The sequence below is a fragment of the Passer domesticus genome, chromosome 28 (assembly GCF_036417665.1).
Source record: "Passer domesticus isolate bPasDom1 chromosome 28, bPasDom1.hap1, whole genome shotgun sequence".
Lineage (NCBI taxonomy): Eukaryota > Metazoa > Chordata > Aves > Passeriformes > Passeridae > Passer > Passer domesticus.
Genome location: NC_087501.1, coordinates 1092974 through 1119270, shown reverse-complemented (window position 1 = coordinate 1119270; position 26297 = coordinate 1092974). Strand labels below are relative to the sequence as shown.

The following is a 26297-nucleotide window of genomic DNA, read 5'->3' as shown; positions in this document are numbered from 1 at the left end:
TGGGGTTTTTTGGGTTTTGCCTCCCCAAGCTCAGCCCAGGGGGATTTTTTTGTGAATTAACCTGGGATTTGTGAAAAATGAAGAATGAAAATCCTAAAATTTGAGGAGGGAACTCTGGGAATCCAGGAAAATCCTGAAATGGAGCAGAGCAGGAAGATCCCAAGAATTTTTCTTGCTTTTCGTTGGAAAATGGGGGCAGAGGCAAAAATCTCTCCCAAAATCTGCTCCTGGATGAGTTTGGTGCTTAAAAAATGGGAAAAATCCAGACCAGGCTCGTTTTCATTCCGTGGGGGACTCGGAGTGACTTTAATTAGAATTTTTTTTATCTTGGCTGCGGGAAAAAAAGAGATTTTTATTTGAATTGTTCCCTTTGTAGCTGCAGGATTTGATCCCAATTTATCCTGACAGGAAGAGAAATCCCTGAGGGGCTGGTGGGGATTTTGTGGGATGGCTGAGAGCCCCCAGATCCATCCCTGCCTCGGGAAAAAACGGATTTGTCTCCTGGAATTAAAGCGTGGAAGTGGGGATGGATCCGAGCCGTGCCCAAATCCCTCTAAAAGGGGAATAAATGGGGAAAATTCCCTTTTTTCCTACCCTTCGTCTTCTCCAGGAGCAGGGAAAAGTGGAGATGCAGGGAATGGGATTGGAATTCTGGAATGGAGGGGACCCTAAAATTCCCCTTCCCCATCCCAGGGTGTTCCAGCCTGGCCTTGGACACTTCCAAGGGATCCAGCATCCCTGGGAATTCCATCCCTGCCCTTCCCGACCCTCCCAGGGAGGAATTCCCATTATCCCAGTTAATGAATTCCAATTAATTATCCCAGTGCTCATGGGAATCCGTTCCCTGTTCTCCCAGGGCTGATCCCAAACCCCTTTCTCAGGATGTTTAAGGAACTTCCAGGACTGGAAAATTCCCTGGGAATTCCATCCCCGCCCTCCCAGGGAGGGATTTCCCCCCAGAATCCCAACCCCAGATCCCTTTGGAGCGGGAATCCCTCCCCGTTTGCCCTGGAATTGTGGGGTTTTCCAGCCCTCCCCTCTCCTGTGCTTTTCCTGCAGTTTTCCTGCTGTGGAGGGGACGAATTCCGGGACTGGGAAGTGAACCAGTACCACCAGTGCAACGGCAGCGGGGCCCTGGCCTGCGGGGTGCCCCACTCCTGCTGCGTCAGAGGGGTGAGCGGGGAAATCCCGGGAAAAAATCCCAAAATTCCCGGGAAAAACATCCCAAAATTCCTGGGAGAAATCTCCTCATTCCCCTCTGCCCCACTCCTGCTGCGTCAGAGGGGTGAGCGGGAAAACGTCCCAAAATTCCCATGAAAAAATCCCAAAATTCCTAGGAGAAATCTCCTCATTCCCCTCTGCCCCACTCCTGCTGTGTCAGACGGGTGAGGGGGAAAACGTCCCAAAATTTCTGGGAAAAATCCCAAAATTCCAGGAACTCCCCTCTGCCCCACTCCTGCTGCTTCAGAGGGATGAACAGGGAGAAATATCCCAGAATTCCGGGGGAAAAAATCCCAAAATTCCTGGGAAAAATCCCAAAATTTCTAGGAAAAAAAAAATCCCAAAATTCTTGGGGAAAAAAATCCCAAAATTCCCAAGAAAAAATCCCCAAATTTCCTGGAAATCTCCTCGTTCCCCTCTGCCCCATTCCTACTGCGTCAGAGGGGTGAGTTGGAAAATGTCCCAAAATTCCTGGGAAAAATCCCCAAATTCCCAGGAAATCCCCTCCAAAAATTCTGTGAAGCAGCCCCAAAATTTTGTTCAAAATTTGTTAATCCAAGGCCAAAATTGGATGTAAAAGTTGGTTTCACCCAGCCCTGCTGCTGCAGGAATTCCATCCAGGATGGAACCTCAGGCCGGGAGAGTTTGGGAGAGCTCCCCAAAAGCAGAATTCCTCATCAATCCCTCATTGTTTCTCGTGGAAAAAGAGGGAAATGTGAAGGGCTTTCATTAGGCTGATATGCAAATGAGATGCAGATTTGAGCTCCTCTCTAATCAAGGCCTTGATTAAGGACCCTGAGGCTCCTGGAGGTGGAATCAGGGGTTCCTGCAGGGAGCCCGAGGAGCTTTTTGGGGATTTTTCCACTCCCGTGGCTTTTTTGGGACAACTTGGTAAAAATAAAACCTGAACAGGTTTGAGGGAAAAATCCCCTCGATCCAGAGGGGAGAATTTGGGGAATTTTCTTGGGAATGCTGAAGGTGGCCCTGGGGCAGCCGGATTTGGGGGTGGGGTGGGATCGGCCCCTTCCCACCCAAAGCGCTCCGGGATTCCCGGGCTGGGTCTGGAGGAGAACCCAGGGAATTTCCAGGGATCCAGGGAATTTCCATGAACCCATGGAGTTTCCATAAATCCGTGGAATTTCCGTGAATCCAGGGATTTTCCATGAATCCAGGGAATTTCCATGAATCCAGGGATTTTCCAGGAATCTGTGGAATTTCCATGAATCCCTGGAATTTCCATGAACCCATGGAATTTCCATGAATCCGTGGATTTTCCATGAATCCAGGGAATTTCCATGAACCCCGGGAATTCCCATGAATCCTCGGAATTTCCATGAATCCAGGGAATTTCCATGAATCCTCGGAATTTCCATGAATCCAGGGAATTTCCAGGAATCTGTGGAATTTCCATGAACCCATGGAATTTCCATGGATCCCTGGATTTTCCATGGTTTTTCCAAGAGGGCAAGCCCTGGCTGTGGCTCTGGGGTTTTTTGGGAAGCGAGAGCTCCCCAAAGGCTCCGGAACCTGGGAAGCACCAAAACCTTGGGATGGATTTGGCCTCGTTCCTTAAGGAACCACCCTGGAATTCCAGGAAAGGAACCAGGAGAGCCAAATCCCTTGGGAATTTCCTTGGGTCCCATCCAGGGCCGCCCGTGGGGACAATTCGCGCTGTCCCAGCCTGGCCTGGGACATTCCCAGGGATCCAGGGACAGCCCCAGCTCCTCTGGGAATCCCCTCCCAGCCCTGCCCACCCTCATCCATCCCAAAATTCCCAAATTCCCATTTAATTTTCCCGCTTTGAAGCCATTCCCAGTGTCCTGTCCCTCCATCCCTCATCCCAAATCCCCCCCAGCTCTCCCCGAGCCCCTGCAGGGCCTGGAATGTTCTGGAAGCTCTGCCTGGAATGTCCCTTCTCCAGGGGAGCATTCCCAGCTCTCCCAGAGTCCGGGAATGGTTTGGGTGGGATTGGCCCTGAGGACCCCCGAATTCCCAGGGCTGTCCCGTGCTGGGCCCCTCTGGAATTCCCGATTTCCTTTGGATTCCTGGTGTTTTCCCGGGGTAAATCCGTGCCCTGTCCCGGGACAGACCCTTCCCCTCTCCTGGGATAAACCCCTCCCCTCTCCTGGGATAGCCCCTCCCCTCTCCTGGGATAGCCCCTCCCCTGGCCCGGGTTAACCCCCCCTGTCCCGGGTTAACCCCCCCTGGCCCGGGTTAACCCCCCCTGTCCCGGTTAACCCCCCCTGTCCCGGGCTAACCCCCCCTGTCCCGGGTTAACCCCCCCGTCCCGGTTAACCCCCCCTGGCCCGGTTAACCCCCCCTGTCCCGGGCTATCCCTTCCCCTGTCCCGGTTAACCCTCGCGCTCCCGCAGGCCCCCGGAGCGGTGCTGAACACGCTGTGCGGGCACCGCGCCCTGGACAAGGAGGTGACCTTGGCCTTTCTGGGAATCCTCTGCTCCTCCTTCCCCCAATCCCAAATCAGACTCTCCCTCGGGAATTCCCTCCCCAGCTCGGCTTTGGGGCTTTCCTTGGGATTTTGGGGCACTTTTGGGGCTTTTCTCTGGGATTTTGGGGCACTTTTGGGGCCCTGGGGTTCTCACCTGGGAACAGCCTCGACCCTGCCCAGCGGGAGGAGGGTGGAGGGATCAGCCCAGGGATCCCCCAAGTGCAGAAATGTGGGAATTCCCGGCAGAAATGTGGGACCAGAAATTCCTTACAGCAATTCCCGGCTCGGGCAGGCCCCAGCTGAGGGAATTTGGTGCTCCAGGATCTCTCCCAGGGCCCCAAAAGTTGGGATTTAATCCCATCTCAGCTCCAAGACTTGCCTTGGAAGCACAAGAACAAAAATCCCTCCCCAACCCGAGGCTGCTCCCGCCAAAATTCCCGGGAAAGCCGCGGAAAATTCCCCGAATTCCCGGGATTTGGGACCCCCTCTCTCCCGCAGCGCCTGGAGCTGCTGGGCACCATCCACGTGCGGGGCTGCATCCACGCCGTGGGGCTCTGGCTCAAGGACAACGTCCCGACCACGCTGGCCATCGTCTGCTCCCTGCTGCTGCCCCAGGTACGGCTGCAGCTCCCAGATTCCCGGATGGAATTCCCAAATTCCCGGCTGCAATTCCCAAATTCCCAGCTGCAATTCCCAAATTCCCAACTGCAGTTCCCAAACTCCCCAGTTCCCAGCTGCAATTCCCAAATTCCCAGCAGGAATTCCCAAATTCCCAGCCGCAATTCCCAAATTCCCGGCTGCAATTCCCAAATTCCCAAACTCCCAGCTGCAATTCCCAAACTCCCCAGTTCCCAGCTGGAATTCCCAAATTCCCAAATTCCCGGCTGCAGGTCCCAAACTCCCATCTGCAATTCCCAAATTCCCAGCTGGAATTCCCAAACTCCCATCTGCAATTCCCAAATTCCCCGCTGGAATTCCCAAATTCCCAGCTGGAATTCCCAAACTCCCATCTGCAATTCCCAAATTCCCAAATTCCCAGCTGCAATTCCCAAACTCCCATCTGCAATTCCCAAATTCCCGGCTGGAATTCCCAAACTCCCAGCTGCAATTCCCAAACTCCCATCTGCAATTCCCAAATTCCCGGCTGGAATTCCCAAATTCCCAATTCCCAGCTGGAAGGAGCCCCCAGGATCAGGGCGGCCCCGCGGTTTTGGGGTTCTCAGCTCCTTTCCCCTTCTGGTGGGTGGGAAAATCCTTTGGGATCCCAAATCTGGGAGTTGTGGTTGGGGCAGGGAAAGTCATCCTGATCCATTAACAGCCGGCTGCTAATTGGGACTGCTAATGGGGTTGCTAATTGTGAATGCGGATGGGGAGAAATCCGCGGGAATTCCAGCCCTGATGGAGCTGGAGTGGAGCCGTTAATGGGAATGCTGGGGGCGTTAATTGGGAATGCTGGGGGCATTAATTGGGAATGCTGATGGGTCTGGAGTGGAGCTGTTAATGGGAATGCTGGGGGCATTAATTGGGAATGCTGATGGAGCTGGAGTGGAGCCGTTAATGGGAATGCTGGGGGCGTTAATTGGGAATGTTGGGGGCATTACTTTGGAATGCTGGGGACAAATCCCTGGAATGCTGATGGAGCTGGAGTGGTGCTGTTAATTGGGAATGCTGGGCACAAATCCCTGGAATGCTGATGGAGCTGGAGTGGTGCTGTTAATTGGGAATGCTGGGGGCATTGATTGGGAATGTTGGGGGCATTAATTGGGAATGCTGGGGACATTAATTGGGAATGCTGGGCACAAATCCCTGGAGTGCTGACGGAGCTGGAGTGGTGCTGTTAATTGGGAATGCTGGGCACAAATCCCTGGAGTGCTGACGGAGCTGGAGTTGCTCCCATGGCTGGGAGGATCCAGGATCCCCCAAATCCAGGAGCATCCCGGCCCTTTTGAAGGGAAAACCCCGATCCCGTGGGAGGGGCTGTGTTCATTTTTCCATTTGGAGGCAGGCACGCGCTCCGCCTCCATCCCCCCTGGAATTCTCCTTTTTTCCACGCCGTGCCCTCCATCCCCCACATTCCCTGTCCCTGCCCATCCCGAAATCCCCGAGGAGGGGCTGCCCGTGTTCCCTCACAGCAGCCCCGGGTTTCCAGCTCATCCATCCTTGTCCTTCCCTGCCCCCAGCGGCTCCTGCAGGGGCTCGGGCTGGGAATGAGCCTCAGGAACTCGGCCCTGCTCTGCCAGGCTCCAGCTCCTTCCTGAGCCTTTCCAGGGGTTTTTAATGGATGTCGTTGCAGAATCCGGAGTGGTTTGGGTTGGGAAGGAGCTTCAGGGTCCATCCCGCCCCTGCCATGTGCAGGACAATTCCCACTGTCCCAGGGGCTCCAGCCTGGCCTGGGGCACCTCCAGGGACGTGGGGCACTTCCAACTGCTCTGGGAATTCCATCCCCGCTCCTCCACCCTCATTCCATCCCAAAATCCCATCAGATCTCCCCTTTCCCAGTGGGAGCCATTCCCTGTGTCCTGTCCCTCCATCCCTTATCCCAAATCCTTCCCCAGCTCTCCTGGAGCTCCTGCAGGGCCCGGAATGTGCTGGAAGCTCTCCCTGGATCCTTCTCCAGGGGAACATTCCCAGCTCTCCCTTCTCCAGAGAATCATTCCCAGCTCTCCCTGGATCCTTCCCCTCTGCATTTGAACATTCCCAGCTCTCCCTGGAATTTCCCTTCTCCATTTGAACATTCCCAGCTTTCCCAGCTCTCCCAGCCCCGGGATCATTCCCTGCCCCTCTCGGCCACGGCAGTGAAACAGAAGCAGCAGCAGCAAACCCTCTGCCATCCTTGTTTTTCCCCTTAAAATCCGGGATTTTTCCCCACCCCCTCGAAGCAGAGAAGCGAGAGGATCCTGCAGCTCCCTGCCCGGGGCTCCATCCATCCCAGAGAATTATTTTTCCCTCTGTCCCATCCATCTCGGTGTGGGCGTCAGTCCCGGAGATGGACGATGCCCTTCCCTGAAAAACGTGGAATTTTCCTCCAGGCTGGCACCTTCATCTCCTGTGACAGGGATGGAAACGTTCAGCGTTTCCTTGAAGACTGATTTGGGATTTGTTCATTCTCCACTCTCCCCACGGCTCCGGGGTTCTCTGAGCGTTGTCGGGGTGGGGAAAGGGAATGAAGGGAATTTTTCCATCTGAGCTCTCCATAAATCCCAATTTAGGGAATGGAAAGGCAAAAAAGGAGGGGAAAAAACCCCATTTTGGGATTTGATAACTCAGCATTCCGGGTGAGCAGGATCCAGGCAGAGCTGGGGGATGTTCCCAAATTTCCATGGAGTTTTGCAGGGAATTTTCCTTGCTGGGGTCAGGCACAGCCCATCCCTAAGGCAAAACCTTCCTTTTTCCGTTGGAAAACGGGGTGAAAATGGAAATTTGAGCCTCTTCCTTCATTCCTGAGCCCTTTTTCCAGAGGAGGGGGAGGAGAGGATCTGTCTGTGGCTTCCCAGGAGGATTTGGGACCATTCCAGCCCCAATTCCCACTGGAAAACTGATCCAGAGGAGCCAACAGAGACCCCACGAGCTGAGCTGGGTTTGGGATGGAGCTGAGCCTTGGAATTCTCCATTGATGGATTTCTTACGGATTCCCAAAGCTCCTGAGATTTATGGATTTTTTTAATGGAATCCCAAACCTCCCAGGATTTATGGATTTTTTATGGATTCCCAAAGCTCCCGGGATTTATGGATTTTCTATGGAATCCCAAATCTCCCAGGATTTATGGATTTTTTATGGAGTCCCAAACCTCCCAGGATTTATGGATTTTCTATGGAATCCCAAAGCTCCCAGGATTTATTTCCCCCCTGGGGGAGCAGCCTTTCCATGGCTTTGCACCCCCTGGGCACTCAAATCCCACAACAAAAAACCTGGGAAGGCCGGAATTCCATCCAGCAAGAGCCAGCACTTCAGTGGCACCAATTCCTGGCTCCCAATCCCAGAAAAAATTCCGTTTTTTCCTTTTCCCAGCCTCAGCCCTGCCCCGTTCTGCTCCCGCGAGCTCGGCGGTGCCGTAACCGCGCCGAGCCGAAATTGGGCAAATCTGTAATTCCTGACAGCTCTGGGATGAATTCCTGAGAGCTCCACAATTCCTGACGGCTCTGTAATTCCTGAGAGCTCTGTAATTAATGCCTGAGAGCTCCATAATTCCTGACGGCTCCGTAATTCCTGGAGCTCCATAATTAATTCCTGACAGTTCCGTCAAGGGATGGGAACGGGGCTGGGACCCCGCGGGCAGCGACGGCGAGGGGCTCTGGGATCCTGGATCCTTTTATTTCTCATTTTCTCTGGCTTTGGATCCTTTTATTCCCTTTGCTTCCCTGTTTTCTCTGGGATTTGGGATCCCCACTGAGGCCTTTGGATGCTTTTATTCCCTTCCACAATTTCCCATTTTCTCTGGGATTTGGGGTCCCCTTTGAGGAGTTTGGATGTTTTTATTCCCTTCCAGAATTCCCATTTTTTTGGGATTTGGGGTCCCCCTTGAGGGGCTTGGATGGTTTTATTCCCTCCCAGAATTCCCATTTTCTCTGGGATTCCCCGGCAGGAGGAGCAGGAGCCATCCCTCTGTTTCCACGGAATGCACACACAAATCCTTCCGGGAGGCAAAAATGACAGATGTGCCCCAAATCCCACATTTCAACGGGATTTTCATGGGGTTGATGACAGTTCCACAATGGGAGCGAGGCTGCAGCTCCACATCCGTGGAAATGGGATTGCAAAGCCCCAATTCCGGGGGGTTTGCTCTGCCTGGGGATCGGCACCATCCCACTATTATCCCATTATTATCCCACTATTATCCCACTATTATCCCATTATTGTCCCAGGGGTGTCCCCTGCTCTCCCCTGCTCTTCCTGGAATTCTGGAGCCCTTCCCAAAGCCCTTCCCTCATTCCAGGCTGTGGGAAACCAGGGAATTCCCAGAAAATCCCAGATTTTCCCTTCAGCCCTGTCATGCTTTTGCCAATCCCGAATTCCCGGAGCTGGGAAAGCCCCGGGACCCTGCAGCAATCCCAGGATGGGATCGACCCCGTTCCCGGGATATCAAAGTGGGAATCCCCGGGGACCCTGCAGGAGGGGAAGGTGGGAATGGGGCCGGAGGGGCTGGGGTGGGCTCCGTGCAGGGAGAGCATTCCCAGGGATGGGATTTCCTGCTTTTCCTGGTTTGGGATCCGTGGAAATCCCCTTGGGATCCACTTCCGGGTGGGTTTGGGAAGGAAAAATCAAAGTTGGGCCATTCTGTGGGTTCTGTGCAGCCCGTCCTGGAATCCATGGCTGCTTCAGGCGGGATTTTGGGGAGAAATGTTGGAATAGTCCGGGAATCAACAGGACTGGGAATTGTCCTGTCCCCTTTTGGGATGTCCCTGTCCCCTTTCAGATATCCCTGACCCTTTAGGGTGTGTCCCTGTCCCCTTTGAGATATCCCTGGCCCTTTTTAGGATATCCCTGTCCCCTTTGGGGTATTCCTGGTCTCTTTTAGGATGTCTCTGCCCCCTTTGGGTTCCCCCTGCCCCCTTTTAGGATATTCTTGTCCCCTTTGTGATATCCCTGTCCCCTTTTGGGGTATCCCTGTCCCCTTTTGGGATCCCCCTGCCCACTTTGGGGTCCCCCTGACCCTTTTAGGATGTCCCTGACCCTTTGGGGTGTCTCTGTCCCCTTTTAGGATCCCCCTGCCCCTTTTAGGATATCCCTGTCCCCTTTGGGGTATTCTTGCCCCCTTTTAGGATCTCCCTGTCCCCTTTTAGGATATCCCTGCCCCTTTCTGGGACGTCCCTGCCCTGTGTCTCCCCTGCCCGTGTCCCCGCAGGTGCTGGGGCTGGCCCTGGCCTGGCTGCACCGGCAGCAGCTGGACGCGCTCCGCTCGCGCTGGGACACGGCGGACGGGCCGGGGCTGCCGCGGGACCCGCGCGGAGCGGGCTGCTGCTGGTGCCTGCCCCGGGACACCGGGGACACCGGGGGGGACATCGGGGACACCAGGGACAGCGGGGGAACCGGGGACACCGGGGACAGCGCGGGCTGCTGCTGGTGCCTGCCCCGGGACGGCGGCTACGGGGGCACCGGGGACAGCGGGGACACCGGGGGGGACAGCGGGGGGGGACATCGGGGACAGCGGGGGAACCGGGGGCTGCTGCTGGTGCCTGCCCCGGGACACCGGGGACACCGGGGGGGACATCGGGGACACCGGGGGCACCGGGGGTTACGGGGATAGCGGGGAGGAGGGGGAGGAGGATGAGGAGGAGGAGGAAGGAGCCGCCTTCCGCCCCAAAGCGTGAGGAGCGCTCGGACTGGGACTTGGACTCGGAGCGGAACGCGGGGAAATGGGATTTTCCTTCTCAGATTCTGGATTTTCCTTGGGAAAACTGGAAAAAAAAGAAAGGGATTTTTCTTCTTAGAGCCTGGATTGACTCTGGGAAAAAATACGATTTTTCTTGTTAGGTCCTGGATTTTCCTTTGGGAAAAAAATGGGATTTTTCCTCTCAGACACTGAATTTCCTTTGGGAAAAAATGGGATTTTTCTTCTCACATCCTGGATTTTCCTTGGGAAAACTGGAAAAAAAAATGGGATTTTTATTCTCATCTCCCATTGGGAAAACTGTAAAGAATGGGGGTTTTATTTTCTTCTGGAAAATTGTAAAAAAAAAAAAAAAAAAAAAAAAAAAGGATTTTTATTATCAGATCCTGAATTTTCCTTGGGGGAAAAAATGGGATGTTTCTTCTCTGGTCCTGGATTACCTTTGGGAAAACTGGGAAAAAGTGAAAGGAAAAAGGAAAAAACTGAAAGGGAAATAGTGAAAGGGAAAGGGAAAAAAAGGAAAAGGGGGAAAGGAAAAAATGAAATTAGAAGGGAAGAGTGAAAGGAAAAAAGGGAAAGGAAAAGGGAAAAGAGAATGGGGGAAAGTGAAATAAAGAAGGGGGGAATCAAAGGAAAAAGGGAAAAAAGTGAAAAGAGAAAAATGTGGGAAAAAGGGGAAGTGAAAAAAAGAGGAACCACGATGAGCTTTTCCTGGGAGCAAAGGAAACCCTGGCTTTTCTGATTCTTTGGGGTATTCTTTGGGGTATTCTTTGGGGTATTCTTTGGGGTATTCTTTGGGGTATTCGGGAGCAGGGCCCGGGTCCCGAGCATTCCCAGACTCCGGGCTCTGTCTCCCTCTCCCGACCATTCCCGGCTTTCCCCTGATCCCGCCCAGCCCCAGTCCCGGCCTAAACCATCCCTAATCCCGGCCTAAACCAGTCCCAGCCCAAACCAGCCCCAGTCCCATCCTAAACCAGCCCCAATCCCAGCCTAAACCAGCCATAATTCCCAGCCCCAATCCCGACCCAAACCAGCCCCAGCCCCCTCTGATCCCGGTTTTTCTCTGGGATGAGGGGCTGGGGTCGGCTGGGATTTATTGATGTTCCCATAAAAGGGAGCCACGGCCGAGATCCCTGACCCCAGATTAGTGGGGTGGAAGGGAAAATGAGGAATTGGGAACAATTCCAGGGGAAATCGTGACCCTAAACCTGCCCAGGCTGGGGGGGATCCCTGGGGGCTGAGCCCGGCTCTCCAGGGGTTTGGGATCATTGGATGGGGGTTTGGGATCATTGGATGGGGATTTGGGATCATCCCAGGGATGGGGATTTGGGATTATCCTACTGAGGGGAGTTGGGATCATCCCATGGATGGGGGTTTGGGATCATCCCAGGGATGGGGATTTGGGATCATCCCATGGATGGGGGTTTGGGATCATCCCATGGATGGGGGTTTAGGACCTTCCCAGTTCTGGGGATTTGGGATCATCCTACTGCTGGACCTCCCTGCCCTTCCCTAAACTCCAGACACAGAAACCAGAGCAGTTGCCCCCCAAACCCCTCAAAACCGATCCCAAACCCACAGGAAAAAAAAAATCCCCCAAAACATCCCCCAAACCCAAACCCAAAGTTGGACAGATTTCCCACACCCCCGCGATCCCCCACGGCCACCCCGTCCCGTGTGGGGCCGATCCTGTGGGGCCGATCCCGTGGGGTGCCCTCCCTCCTCCCCCTCCCTCCCTCCCTCCCGTGATCCTCCGCGCTCCGGCCGTGATCGATCGATCGACCGGCGCCTCCCAACCGCGCGATCGGGATCGGGGCCGGCGCTTTGGGGTCGCTGGGATGTTGGGAAGAGCAGCTCTGACTCCCGCCAGTCCTGACTTGCCCTGATCCCGCAGCCCGACCCCAAATCTCTCTTTGGGGAGCTCCAGGTGAGTTTGGAAGGGGAAATCTCGCTTTTGGGGAATTCTCGTTTTGGGGGAAATCTCAGTTTTGGGGTTTCATGGGATTGGGGATGTCGCTTTGGGGTCCCAGGAATCCCAGCTTCCCCTGACCCCACAGCCCGACCCCAAATCTCTCTTTTTGGGGAGCTCCAGGTGAGTTTGGAAGAGGAATTCTCGCTTTTGGGGAAATCTCATTTTTGGGGTTTCACGGGATTTTGGGATGCTTTGGGGTCACTGGAAGAGCAGCTCTGACTGCCATCAATCCCAGCTTCCCCTGACCCCACAGCCCGACCCCAAATCTCTCTTTGGGGAGCTCCAGGTGAGTTTGGAAGAGGAATTCTCTCTTTTGGGGAAATCTCGGTTTTGGGGTTTCACGGGCTCGGCTTTCCCTGCCCGGATTTCCCTGGAATTCCAGTTGGGTTTTCCAGCTCTAATTCCTGCTCCCGGTTGGGTTTTGGGGATTTAGGGGGGAAAAGCTCCCTGTGGGAAAAATCCCAGATTGTCCGAGCCCAGATCGATCGGGAGCTTCCATCGAGCCGTGCCTAACAAAGCCTGGCTTTACCCCCGGGGTCCTTTGTGCTTCCCAGCTCGTCCTGATTCCCAAAAATCCCGTTTTTCCTGGGATTATCCCAGCTGGAAGTGTTTGTGCCCCAGTCCATCACCCGGAACCCCGACCTGCCGGGATTTCCTGGGGATGGGATCCTTCATCTTCCAAAAGGTCATTTTAGGGTAAAACTCTCCCTGGGGGTGTTTTCCTGCTTTTTCTGCTTTTCCGGCTTCCTAAAATCCTCAGGGCTCACCCCGGAATGTTTTTGGGAAGCCAAGACTCATGGATGACGTTATCCCCAAAACTGCCCAGTTTGGGTTTTCCCTCCTGAGGAAAAACCCAAAATTTGTTTTCCCTTAAATTAAATCAATTCCTGCCAAAATTGTCGGATTGATGGAAAAAAATCCCAAATCTCGGAAGTCAAATTTAAATCTCAGCCAGGATGGGACTGGAGTTGGACTGGGATAAACTGGGTTTCATTTGGACTGGGATAACCTGGATTTAAGTTGGTTTAGGATAACCTGGATTTAATTTGGAGTGGGATAAACTGGATTTAGCTGGTTTGGGATGGACTGGGTTTAATTTGGACTGGGATAACCTGGGTTTAAACTGGTTTAGGATAACCTGGATTTAATTTGGAACGGGATAAACTGGGTTTAATTTGGACTGGGATAACCTGGATTTATCTGGTTTGGGATGGACTGGATTTGAGTTGGACTGGGATAACCTGGATTTAAACTGATTTAGCATAACCTGGATTTAATTTGCACCAGGATAAACTGGGTTTAATTTGCACCAGGATAAACTGGGTTTATCTGGTTTGGGATAAACTGGGTTTAATTTGGACCGGGATAAACCAGCTTTTCCCAGCTAAAAGGGTCAGGAATTCCCACCCGGCCAGCCCAGAGGGGGCTCGGGGTGTTCCCATTCCCGAGGTTTTGGCCGGATTTGGGGTTTTTCTCCCGAGAGAGCTGGAAAATGCAGGAACGGGGTCGCCCTCTGAGTGACTTTGGGAGCATCGACCGCGCCGGGAATGGAAACAGCGCCCGGGCAGCCGAGTGTGAAAGGCAATCGCTGGAGCTCGGCTAATTAGGGAGCGTTAATTAATTCGTCATCGGTGTCCCTGGCCGATCCCCACCGGGATCAAAGCGGGAAGTGGCTGGAAGTGGAAAGGAAATGTGGGATCGGGGATGGGGAAAGGAAAATTTGGGCTGGGAAATCCCTGTGGGACGTGTGGGGTCAGCCCGGAGTAATGGGGGGCTCCAGAATCCCAGAAAATTGGGGTTGGGAATTCTGCCCGGCTCTGGAGTTTGGGAAATTCGTGTCCAGGGATTGTGCCAGGCTCTGGATTTTGGGAAATTCGTGTCTGGAATTGTGCTGGGAAATCTCTGGAATGTTCTCCTGGAGCCTCTGAGCAGCAGGAACTGGAGGATGGGGATGGGATCCCCAGGAAGTTTTGGGAATACGGGGAGAGGAGAGCAGGGGTGGCAGCGGGCAGGGCAGGGGTGGCACAGGAGGTGCCCAAGGGTCCCCACTGATCCCACCGGGAATCCTGCTGGGATGAAGGATTCCAGAGCAGGGAGCTCCTGGCAGGTGTGCAGAGAGCTTCTTCCCCTCCCAGATCCCATAGAACCCCAGATCCCATCAAATCCCAGATCCCATAGAATCCCAGATCCCACTGAGATCCCAGATCCCATAAAATCCCAGATCCCATAAAATCCCTGATCCCACTCAAATCCCAGACCCCACAAAGTCCCAGATCCCATAGAATCCCGGATCCCACTCAGATCCCATAGAATCCCGGATCCCATAGAATCCCGGATCCCACTCAGATCCCATAGAATCCCGGATCCCACTCAGATCCCGTTCCCAATCCTCCCCAGCCCCCCGAGCAGCCGGACCATGCTGGAGGACGAGGATGGGATGAGCGAGCGCGGCCTCGGCGGCTCCCGGAGGAGATTCGAGGATGAGGAAGGTGAGAGGAATCCCGGGGATGTCCTGGAGATCTCTTTGAATTTTTAATTCCAGTTATCGCTCCATCCGCATCATTTTCACCAGGAATTTTTCTGCCAGAAAAGTGAAATTTTGGCTGAAATGGTCACTCCGTGTGGAGCCCATTTTCACCAGGAATTTTTCTGCCAGAAAAGTGAATTTTTGGATGAAATGGTCACTCCGTGTGGAGCCCATTTTCACCAGGAATTTTTCTCCCTCAAAACTGAATTTCCTACTGCAACCACCGCTCCATTCACCTCATTTCCACCAGGACATTTTCTCCCAAAAAAATCAATTTTCCGCTTCGTTTATCACCCCACCCACATCCTCCCCACCCTGAAACCCAAATTTTTTAACCCCTTCCTCCCTCTTTCCCAGACTACCACTCCATCTACATCGGGGTGCCGGTGCCGCGCGGCTTCCGCAGGAAGCGGCGCCGCCGGCGCTCGCCGGGCTCCAGCCGCGAGCGCAGCGGCAGCGAGCGCCACTTCGGGCCCCGCGAGCCCTCGGACACCGACGAGGGCCAGGCCTGGCCCGAGAGCGGCAACGACAACGCCAGCAGGACCAGTGAGTGCCCAGAGGGCCCGGAAATCCTGGGGTCGCGCTTGGATCGGGTTCGCGGCGTGGTGATGCCGCTCCGCCCGCTCCTGGGTTTGTGGGTCCCGTTGGGATGGGGTTGGAGGGGATTTCCTGCTGGGATTGGGGTTCCAGACAGTTTTTGGACGTCCCATCTTGTTCCCAATGGGTTTTTTCCATTAAAATGGGGTTGGAGGGGCTTTCCTGCTGGGATTGGGGATCCCCACAACCTTCACACTGTGTTCCCAATGGTGAAATGGGGTTTGGAGAGTTTTCCTGCTGGGATTTGGGATCCCCACAACCCTCACACCTTGTTCCCGATGGGTTTTTCCCATTGGAATGGGTTGAGAGGGGGTTTCCTGCTGGGATTTGGGATCCCTACAACCCTCACACCTTATTCCCAGTGGGTTTTTCCCATTGAAATGGGATTTGGATGGAGTTTCCCCACTGGGATTGGGTCTCCAGACAATTCTGGGGAGTCACACCTTGTTCCCAACAGGTCTTTCACATTGAAATGGGGTTTGGAGAGATTTTCCTGGCTGGAATTGGGGTTCCAGACAACTTTTGGACCTCCCACCATGTTCCCAATGAGTTTTTCCCATTAAAATGGGGTTGGAGGGGGTTTCCTGCTGGAATTGGGGATCCCCACAACCTTCACACCGGGCTCCCAATGGGCTTTTCCCATTGCAATGGGATTTGGATGGAGTTTCCCCACTGGGATTGGGTTTTTCCCATTGCAATGGGATTTGGATGGAGTTTCCCCACTGGGATTGGGTTTTTCCCATTGCAATGGGATTTGGATGGAGTTTTCCTGATGGAGTTGGGTTTTTCCCATAGCAATGGGATTTGGATGGAGTTTCCCCACTGGGATTGGGGCTCCAGACACCTTTGGGAATCACAGCGTGTTCCTGCCGGGTTTTGCTGCTCCTTAGGGGGGAAATCTCCTTAGGGGAGATTAACATTTCACAGGGGACGCAGCCACCGAGCCCTTCCGTGGCCTGGGGTTTTTCCACCCCCTGCTGGAAATTTGCACTCGGGTTCAGGCCCAGCTGAAGTTTCCTGTGGTTTTTTTTGCACGGGAAGAGGTTTTTTATTCGCTGGCAGCTGCTTTGTGCCCTCGGCGGGGGCGGGAGCAGGGGCATGTCCCTCCCTTCCTTCCTTCCTTCCTTCCTTCCTTCCTTCCTTCCTTCCTTCCTTCCTTCCTTCCTTCCTTCCTTCCTTCCTTCCTTCCTTCCTTCCTTCCTTCCTTCCTTCCTTCCTTCCTTCCTTCCTTCCTTCCTTCCTTCCTTCCTTCCTTCCTTCCTTCCTTCCTTCCTTCCTTCCTTCCTTCCTTCCTTCCTTCCTTCCTTCCTTCCTTCCTTCCTTCCTTCCTTCCTTCCTTCCTTCCTTCCTTCCTTCCTTCCTTCCTTCCTTCCTTCCTTCCTTCCTTCCTTCCTTCCTTCCTTCCTTCCTTCCTTCCTTCTCCCTTCTTTTCCCTCCTTTCCCCTCCTTTTCCCTGATTTTTCCCCTTTATTTCCTTCTTTCTCCTTCCTCTTCCTTCTTTCCCCCTCCTTTTCCTTTTTTCCCCCTCCTTTTCTCCTCCTTTTCCCCGATTTTCCCCTCCTTTTCCCTCTTTTCCCCTATTTCCCCTATTTCCCCTATTTCCCCTCCTCCCCCTTTTTTCCCCCTTTTCCCTCCTCCCCACAACCACCAAACCCCACTCAGAGACACCCCCAGCCCACTCTGGTGGCTCGGACAATCCCCCTCATTTTCCATTTTCCCAGATCTCCCCCAGCTCTCCCTCCCTCCTGTCCTTTTCCCCTTGTGAAATCCCAGTCCCGGATTTCGGGGCCGGGGCAGGAGGACCGCGGTTCCGGCGGCTCCCGGGCGCATCCCGGCCTCGGGCCACTTCCCGTCATGGGAGAGGGGAGGATTTGCCGGCCCTAATCTGCTCCCTAAGCCGTGCATAAAGGAGAAGGGAGGGAGGGGGCAGGAGCTCGGCCCTCGGCGGCGTTCGGGACCGCGCCGCGAAGTGTGGGGGTGAACCGGGGGGAAATGGGGGAAGAAATGCAGACAGCTCCAGGTAGGGGTTGGGGTTTTTATTTCCCAGCGCTGGGGTGGGAGGGGGAAAAGATCCTTGGGGGTTTTTCTGGTTTTTCCCTCGGGAAAGCAACTTAGGGGCTTCTAAAAGTGCAGAGATCCAGAGCTCATCCCAAAAATCAGCGAGGGAGTTGCTGCTGCTCCTCGGTGGAAAAGTTGGGTTTTGGAAGGGTCAGAAATAGCCCAAACCTGGGGATTTGGAGCAAATTCATGCCATGGGATGTGCATCCTGCTCTCTGGGTTTTGGGGCAGCTGGGACTCGACTGAGGCAGGAAAATGCAGGAAAAGTTGTGAAGAACCCACAGGGAAATGCAGGGAAAAGCTGCAGAGAACCCACAGGAAAATCCAGGGAAAAGCTGCAGAGAACCCACAGGAAAATGCAGGAAAAGCTGTGGGGAGCCCATGGCAGCCCCTGGATAAGGCTGGACCTAAACCCAGGCTTAGTCCTGGCCGGATTGCAGAGCCCCAGCCCGGCTGCACTCCCTAATTTCCCAATTTTATCCCAATTTAGTGGGAATTTCGGTTTGGGAAAGGATCTCCAGGTGAGATTTCGTTGTGGGGTCAGGGTTAGGATGTGAAGGAGCATCTGCACCTGGGGTTTAAATCATTCCAGTCCTGTTTCCCATGGAAATTATCCTAAATATTCCCTGGGAATCCACAGTGGCTGAAATCCTGGAGCTTTCCCATCCTAAAACCTGGTTCAGGGAGCTCTGGATCTCCCCAGGGAGCTGATTTTGGGGTGTTTTATGGGATTTGTGTCACTTTTCCCCTCCCCAGCCAACACCTGCTGCCTCCTGGGGTTTTCAGTGCTGGGTGCAATTCCCAGGAATAAAAAACCCCAAAGCAGGAGGAGCTGGGAGCTCTCCCAGCCCTGGAATTGTTCTCCAGGTGAGCAAATCCCAGGAATTTTGGCCACCTCAGGGAGGGAGGGAGCTGCAAGTGGGATTGGTTCCCTGAAATCTGGCAGGATAAGGAAAAGAAGACAAAAAAGCTCTTTTTGGAGGAGATTTCTTTCCGTTTTTTGGGCTTTCAGGGGTGAAAAGCCCCGAGACCCCAAAATGAGGCCCTGGGGGAGGGTGAGGAAGGAAGGATTTATTTTTAGAGAGGGAATTTGGGCAGAGCTGGGAGCAGCAACCCCAAAATCGAGGACAGGAATTCCAAATCCCATTTTTCCACCAGAGATCCCACCCAGGACAGGGATTTCCAGCAAAATCCCGATTTTTTTTTTGTGGTTTAGCTCATTAAATTTGGGGTTTTTTGGGAATTCTGGGGTTGGCAGGGGGGGTTGACCAGAATTTCACCCGTCTCATCCCTTTTCCGAGAAAAAGCCCAGGCTTAGGGAGCCTGAAACCCTCCAGGCACGGAGCCCAGCCCCAGAATTCCCGGGAATATTCACAATCACAAGAAGGGATTTAGGGAATGGTGGCAGGCCTGCACCTTGGCAGCCTTTGGGCTCGGCTTAGAGGGGCTTAAGTGGTTTAAGCAGGCTCAGCCTAAAGGGACATCCTCTTCTTTTGGGGCCTGGGCTCGTCTGCTTTGGGCAGAAAAAGTGCAAAATTCCCATTTTCCCCTCATTTATCCACAGCAATTTAATGCCCTGATTTTTTAAGTGCTGTCTTACCCAGCTTTGTTACTCCCAGCTTGGAGAAAAGGAGGATTTTGCCCCAAAATTCCCATTTTCCAGGCCTGGATCATTCCTGCTGAATCAGGAAATACAGGATTCATTCCAAACACCCCCATTTCCATGGATTTCAGGGCTTGGATTTCTCTCCAAATCCACCAAAATTGGGAAGATTTGCTGGAAAAACCCCCAAGGATGGAGAGGGTTAAGAACAAATCCAACTTTTTTTTTTTCCCTGGGATTTCTTCACTCTCCCGTGGGCACTGGGAATGTGCTGGGCTGGAAAAGCCTTGGAGGGCACCGTGATCCCAAAACCATTCCCAGATTTCTGCCCAGGCCATAAATGCTGCCCCTTCCCAGAAAAAGATGGAATTTTCCTCACAGGAATGATGGATTTGTGTCGTTCCCCGTTGGGAAAAGGGGAAATCCCAAGGTTGGAAGGGTTGGGGTGGGAAAAATGGAGCCTGGAAAAATGGGGTCTGTGGGGGGGAAATTTGGGATAAACCTGGGAACTGGGCACAGGGAACTCCTGGGAAGGGAATTTGGTGGGAATTGGTTCCTGGAGCTTCATCCTGCTCCTCCTTCCCCCAGCATTCCCCAGGGAATTCGGGGTGGGATCACTCAGAGTTCCCCCATTCCCACAAACATTTCCCTCTATTTTAATCCCTTTTTTTTTGCCATCCCAAACCCCCTTTGGGGCCGTTCCCTGCGGGGCCATCCCGTGTTCCCCTGGAATTCCAGCACAGGGAATTCGGGATGGGATCACTCAGGGTTCCCCCATTCCCATAAACATTTCACTCCCTTTTCATCCCTCTTTTTGTGATCCCAAACCCCGCTTTGGGGCCATTCCCTGTTGGATGGAGCAGGATTTCCATGGAATTCCAGCTCTGTTTCCTAAAGGGAATTTGGGATGGAGTTCCCCCATTCCCATAAACATTTTAATCCCTTTTTTTTGCCATCCCAAACCCCGCTTTGGGGCCGTTCCCTGCGGGGCCATCCCGTGTTCCCCTGGAATTCCAGCACAGGGAATTCGGGATGGGATCACTCAGGGTTCCCCCACTCCCACAAACATTTCCATCCCTTTTTTTTGCCATCCCAACCCCCTTGGGGCCGTTCCCTTTGGGGCCATCCCGTGTTCCCCCAGAATTCCAGCACAGGGAATTCAGGATGGATCACTCAGTTCCCCCATTCCCACAAACATTTCCATCCCTTTTTTGCCATCCCAAACCCCGCTTTGGGGCCGTTCCCTGCAGGACCATCCCGTTCTCCCTCTAAATTCCAGCAGAGGGAATTCGGGATGGGATCACTCAGGGTTCCCCCATTCCCTTCAGCCTTTCCCTCCATTTCCATCCCTCTTTTCATGATCCCAAACCCTGCTTTGGGGCCATTCCCTGTTGGATGGAGCAGGATTTCCATGGAATTCCAGCTCTTTTTCCCACAGGGAATTTGGGATGGAGTTCGTCCATTCCCTTCAACCTTTTCCTCCATTTCCATCCCTTTTTTTTGCCATCCCAACCCCTCGGGGCCGTTCCCTTTGGGGCCATCCCGTTTCCCCCGGAATTCCAGCACAGGGAATTCGGGATGGGATCACTCAGTTCCCCCATTCCCATAAACATTTCCATCCCTTTTTTGCCATCCCAACCCCTCGGGGCCGTTCCCTTTGGGGCCATCCCCTGCCCCGGTTCCAGCGGTTTTCCCCGCAGTGTCCCCGGCCGCGGAACGGCTCCGGTACATCCTGGGGGAGGAGGACGAGCCCCCCAACCCCACGCTCTTCACGGAGATGGACACGCTGCAGCGCGACGGCGACGACATGGAGTGGAAGGAATCCGCCAGGTGGGCCGGGATCCGGGAATGGGGCGGGAAAATCCCATCCCAAAACGGCCCCACAGGCAGCGGGGTCGGGGAGTGAGCGGGGGGTTTGGGGGGTGGGAGAGGGAGTTACTGAGTTGGGGGAGTGCTGGAAAATGGGGGTTTGGGAGGGTTTGAAAATGGAATATCGGGGGGAAAAGGATATTCCTGAATTGGGGAAATGCTGGAAAATGGATTTTGGGAGGGTTTGAAAATGGAATATCGGGGGGAAAAGGATATTCCTGAATTGGGGAAATGCTGGAAAATGGATTTTGGGAGGGTTTGAAAATGGAATATCATGGAATGAGCACTGGGAAAAAAGGGCATTCCTGAATTGGGGAAATGCTGGAAGATGGGATTTGGAAAATGGAATATCAGGGAATGGGCGTTGTTTATAACAATATTAAAAAAGGACATTCCCGAATCTGGCAAGTGCTGGAAAAATGGATTTTAGGAGGGTTTGAAAATGGAATATCAGGGAATGAGTGTTGAATTTAGGGTGGTTGGAAAAGAATATTCCTGAATTGGGGAAATGCTGGTAAAATGGGATTTTGGGAGGGTTTGGAAGTGGAATCCCCTTGGTTCCAATCTCTGCTCCAACTCCTCAGATTCTGTTGGTAAAATCCTTAATTTTCCATAAATCCGTGTATGTTTCTGCCTTCCCATTCCTTGAAAAGTTTGGAAGGCAAAAAATCAGCATTTGCATTGGGATTTCCATCAGGGAGGGCTGGAGGTTCCCAAATTTCTCCTGATTTTCCAAGCTTGGGACTCTTTGTCCTCAGGGCAGCAACTCCATGGTGCGAGCACCTAAATCCACAATCAATGGGGAAAAAATGGGATTTCAGGATGTTGGGAGCAGGAGGAATTGGGTGGAACTCAGTGAAGGAATCCCGGGATGCCGATGGCGGCGCAAAGGCGCCGCTGGAGCCGTGGCCCCAATCCCACAGGGACTCGTGCCCCCAATCCCACAGGGATTTGTGCCCCAATCCCACAGGGACTCGTGCCCCAATCCCACAGGGACTCGTGCCCCAATCCCACAGGGACTCGTGCCCCCAGTCCCACAGGGATTTGTGCCCCAATCCCACACTCCATCCCGAGCTCCCTAATGACCCAAATTCCTGGAAAAGGGGCACAAGGGAGAGGAAAAGCGACGTAATCGGCTTTGGGGGAGCGGCGCTCGGCGGGAAGCTTGAATTCCATCCCTGGGGAAGAGGAAGGGCTGGAGAACGGGATTCTCCAGAGGAGTCAGGGATGGGAGGTGTTGTGGTTTGGGGTTCTCTCAGGGTGGTATTTGGGGTTTTTTAGTGGGGACATCTGAGGTTTGCTCTGTGCAGCCTTTGAGCCCATCCTGGCCCTTCCCTGTCCTTCCCCCTCGGAATTCCGGAGCCATTGGCTGTTCCCAGAATCCTTCTCCTGGCTGTTCCCAAAATCCCTTCTCCTGGCTGTTCCCAGAATCCCTTCTCCTGAGTGTTCCCAAAACCCTTCTCTGGGATGTTCCCAAATCCCTTCCCCTCCTCTGTCCTTCCCACCGGTGGTGCCCGCTCATGGGTCAGAACTCCAAGAAGGAAAATCCATGGAAGAAAAGCAGCCTTTGTCCCAAAAAACCAAGAGCTGCCCTTCCAGAAGCCCGAGCCCCACTGCTGGGAATTTGGGAGGAATCACCCACCCCATTCCAGAAGTTTCTCTGGAGTCTTCACTGTAGAAGGAAGGGAGGAAGGGAAGGGCTGAATTCCAAGGGTTTGGGAATCCTGGGATGGAGTGCCCAGGGTGGGATCTGAGCATTCCTGAGGAACTGGAACACTGGGAATGCTCTGGGACATTGGGAATGCTCTGGGACATTGGGAATGCTCTGGGATATTGGGAATGCTCTGGGACACTGGGAATGCCCTGGGACACTGGGAATGCTCTGGGGCACTGGGAATGCCCTGGGACACTGGGAATGCTCTGGGACACTGGGAATGCTCTGGGACACTGGGAATGCTCTGGGGCACTGGGAATGCTCTGGGACATTGGGAATGCTCTGGGACACTGGGAATGCTCTGGGACACTGGGAATGCTCTGGGATATTGGGAATGCTCTGGGACACTGGGAATGCTCTGGGACATTGGGAATGCTCTGGCTGCTCCAGGCAGGAGCAGATCCAGGCTCAGGTCAGGTAACTCCATGGGAAAAGATCCCAAACCTCTCAGGAGCGATTTGAGGATGGGGAAATCCATGGATTTGGGTTTCCTGGTGGGACTGGGAGCGTTCCTTCCCCTCCACCACCCTGCAAGCAGCACTTTTGGGAACGACCCCACCAGATCCTCCTCTCCCAGCCGGGATAACGAGTGGGAACCCTGCGAGATTAATTAATCCGGGCCTTCCAAGCAGGAAACTCCCCAGGAAGGAGCAGCCATTCCCAGACCCTCACACCCGCCCCATCCTGCTCCCTTCCAGGTGGATCAAGTTCGAGGAGAAGGTGGAGGAAGGTGGCGAGAGGTGGAGCAAACCCCACGTGTCCACCCTGTCCCTGCACAGCCTCTTCGAGCTGCGCACGTGCCTGCAGACGGGAACGGTGCTCCTGGACCTGGACGGATACTCCCTGCCCCAAATTATTGGTAGGAGCCCCTGGAGGATTTTCCCCCCATGTCCTAAAATGGTGGGATGGATTTGAACTCTTTTTTTTTTTCCCTGAATTTGTCCAGGAATGAGCAAAGGGAGGAGCTGGGAGCCATCAGATGCTTCCAGAAATGGTTGTGTTGAGGTTCTGGGGGGATCTGAGGTCACTGCTGGAGAAGCAGATTTTGGGGAGGTTTTGGGGGTCATCCCTGGGTCACAGTGGTTGGGTGTTGCAGGTGATGTCATCGAGGAGCAGATTGAGGACATTTTGGGGAGGTTTTGGGGGTCACCATGGCCGTGTGTTGCAGATGATGTCATTGAGAAGCAGATCGAGGACGGGACATTTTGGGGGGGTTTTGGGGATCACCATGGCCGTGTGTTGCAGATCAAGGATGAGAGACTTTGGGGACATTTTGAGGGGGATTTGGGCATCACCGTGGCCACGTGTTGCAGATCAAGGACGGGACATTTTGGGGAGGTTTTGGAGGTCACCATGGCCACGTGTTGCAGATCAAGGATGAGACATTTTGGGGACAGTTTGGGGGGTTTTGGGGTCACCGTGGCCGTGTGTTGCAGACGATGTCATCGAGAAGCAGATCGAGGATGGGACATTTTGGGGACACTTTGGGGACACTTTGGGTGGGTTTTGGGGTCACCGTGGCCGCGTGTTGCAGAGTGAGGACAGGACACTTTGGGGACACTTTGGGGGGGTTTTGGGGTCACCGTGGCCGCGTGTTGCAGACGATGTCATCGAGAAGCAGATCGAGGAGGGGCTGCTGAAGCCCGAGCTGCGGGAGAAGCTCAGCTACGTCCTCCTGCGCAAGCACCGCCACCAGACCAAGAAGCCGATCCACCGCTCGCTGGCCGACATCGGCAAGTCCGTGTCCTCGGGCACCGGTGAGCCCGCGGGCTGGCCCTGCCAGGGACAGGGACAGGGACAGGGACAGGGACAGGGCTGGGACACCCACCCGGGGGTGGCGGGGAAGGACCCCTGAATTCCTCCCTGGTGGGGGGTCAGCGGGAGGAGGAGGACAAGGAGGTGTTGGGGACAGGGACAGAGCTGTGTGACAGGGACAGAGCTGTGTGACAGGGACACTGCTGTGTGACAGGGACAGGGCTGTGTGACAGGGACAGAGCTGGGTGACAGGGACACTGCTGTGTGACAGGGACAGAGCTGTGTGACAGGGACAGCGCTGTGTGACAGGGACAGCATTGTGTGACAGGGACACTGCTGTGTGACAGAGCTGTGTGACAGGGACAGAGCTGTGTGACAGGGACAGAGCTGGGTGACAGGGACACTGCTGTGTGACAGGGACAGTGCTGTGTGACAGGGACAGAGCTGTGTGACAGGGACACTGCTGTGTGACAGGGACAGAGCTGTGTGACAGGGACAGAGCTGGGTGACAGGGACAGCGCTGTGTGACAGGGACAGCATTGTGTGACAGGGAAACTGCTGTGTGACAGAGCTGTGTGACAGGGACAGAGCTGTGTGACAGGGACAGAGCTGTGTGACAGGGACAGAGCTGGGTGACAGGGACAGCGCTGTGTGACAGGGACAGCATTGTGTGACAGGGACACTGCTGTGTGACAGAGCTGTGTGACAGGAACAGAGCTGTGTAACAGGGACACCATTGTGTGACAGGGACAGCATTGTGTGACAGGGACAGAGCTGTGTGACAGGGACAGAGCTGGGTGACAGGGACACTGCTGTGTGACAGGGACAGTGCTGTGTGACAGGGACACTGCTGTGTGACAGGGACAGAGCTGTGTGACAGGGACAGAGCTGTGTGACAGGGACAGAGCTGGGTGACAGGGACACTGCTGTGTGACAGGGACAGAGCTGTGTGACAGGGACAGAGCTGTGTGACAGAGCTGTGTGACAGGGACAGAGCTGTGTGACAGGGACAGGGCTGTGTGACAGGGACAGAGCTGTGTGACAGAGCTGTGTGACAGGGACAGGGCTGTGTGACAGGGACAGTGCTGGGTGACAGGGACACTGCTGTGTGACAGGGACAATGCCACCGTTTGGTGACGTCACTGAGTGATGACATCGTTGTGTGATGACATCACTGTGTGAGGGAGAATGTCATTGTGTGATGACATCACCCTGCGATGACAATGCCATTATATTGTGACATGACCACGTGAGGACAGTGGTGCTCTGATGACATCATTGAGTGATGACAGTAGCACTGTGTGATGATGTCACTGTGGGTACAATGGCGATGATGATGATATCCGGGTGTGCTGATGACGTCACGGCGTGCTGATGACGTCACGGCTGGGGACAATGGCGCAGTGTGATGATGACATCAGGGTGTGCTGATGACGTCACGGCTGGGGACAATGGCGCCGTGTGGCTCCGGGCGCGGTGCCGCAGACAAATCCGGTCTGGCCGCGGCTGAGCCGCGCTCCCGGCCCTTACAAAAGGGGATTGGGGCTGTGCCCGGCTGCTCCCGCGGGTTTGGCGCCAGGTCACGGCCGGGCTGCCCGGGGTTGGTCTGCAGCAGCTCCTGGGAGCATCCCGGCATTCCCAATGGGATCCTGCCCCGGCATTCCCAATGGGATCCTGCCCGGCATTCCCAACAGGATTCTGCCCCGGCATTCCCAATGGGATTCTGCCCCGGCATTCCCACGGGACCCTGCCCCGGCATTCCCACGAGATCCTGCCCGGCATTCCCACGGGACCCTGCCCCGGCATTCCCAATGGGATCCTGCCCGGCATTCCCAATGGGATCCTCCCCCGGCATTCCCACGGGACCCTGCCCCGGCATTCCCACGAGATCCTGCCCGGCATTCCCAATGGGACCCTGCCCCGGCATTCCCAATGGGACCCTGCCACGGCATTCCCACGGGACCCTGCCCCGGCATTCCCAATGGGATCCTGCCCCGGCATTCCCACGGGACCCTGCCCCGGCATTCCCAATGGGATCCTGCCCTGGCATTCCCACGGGACCCTGCCCCGGCATTCCCAATAGGACCCTGCCCGGCATTCCCAACAGGATCCTGCTGTGACATTCATAACGGGATCCCACCCCCACATTCCCAGCGGATCCCATCCCCACATTCCCAGCGGATCCCATCCCCACATTCCCGGCGGG

At 54.5% G+C, this 26297-nt stretch overlaps 1 protein-coding gene across 3 annotated transcripts in view; it reads left to right on the top strand.

Moving 5' to 3' along the window:
* The first annotated feature begins 1267 nt into the window (after window positions 1–1267).
* The window catches only part of SLC4A5 (solute carrier family 4 member 5), a 40702-nt gene continuing 15672 nt past the window's right edge, over window positions 1268–26297 (top strand). For all 3 annotated transcript variants that reach the window (XM_064400524.1, XM_064400525.1, XM_064400523.1), the window contains exons 1-7: window positions 1268–1285; window positions 4166–4282; window positions 14366–14457; window positions 14853–15041; window positions 20454–20583; window positions 23035–23195; window positions 23938–24093. In XM_064400524.1, the coding sequence (XP_064256594.1) occupies window positions 14385–14457; window positions 14853–15041; window positions 20454–20583; window positions 23035–23195; window positions 23938–24093 (709 nt within the window). In that variant the 5' untranslated portion in view covers window positions 1268–1285; window positions 4166–4282; window positions 14366–14384. The remainder of the gene's footprint in view (window positions 1286–4165; window positions 4283–14365; window positions 14458–14852; window positions 15042–20453; window positions 20584–23034; window positions 23196–23937; window positions 24094–26297) is intronic.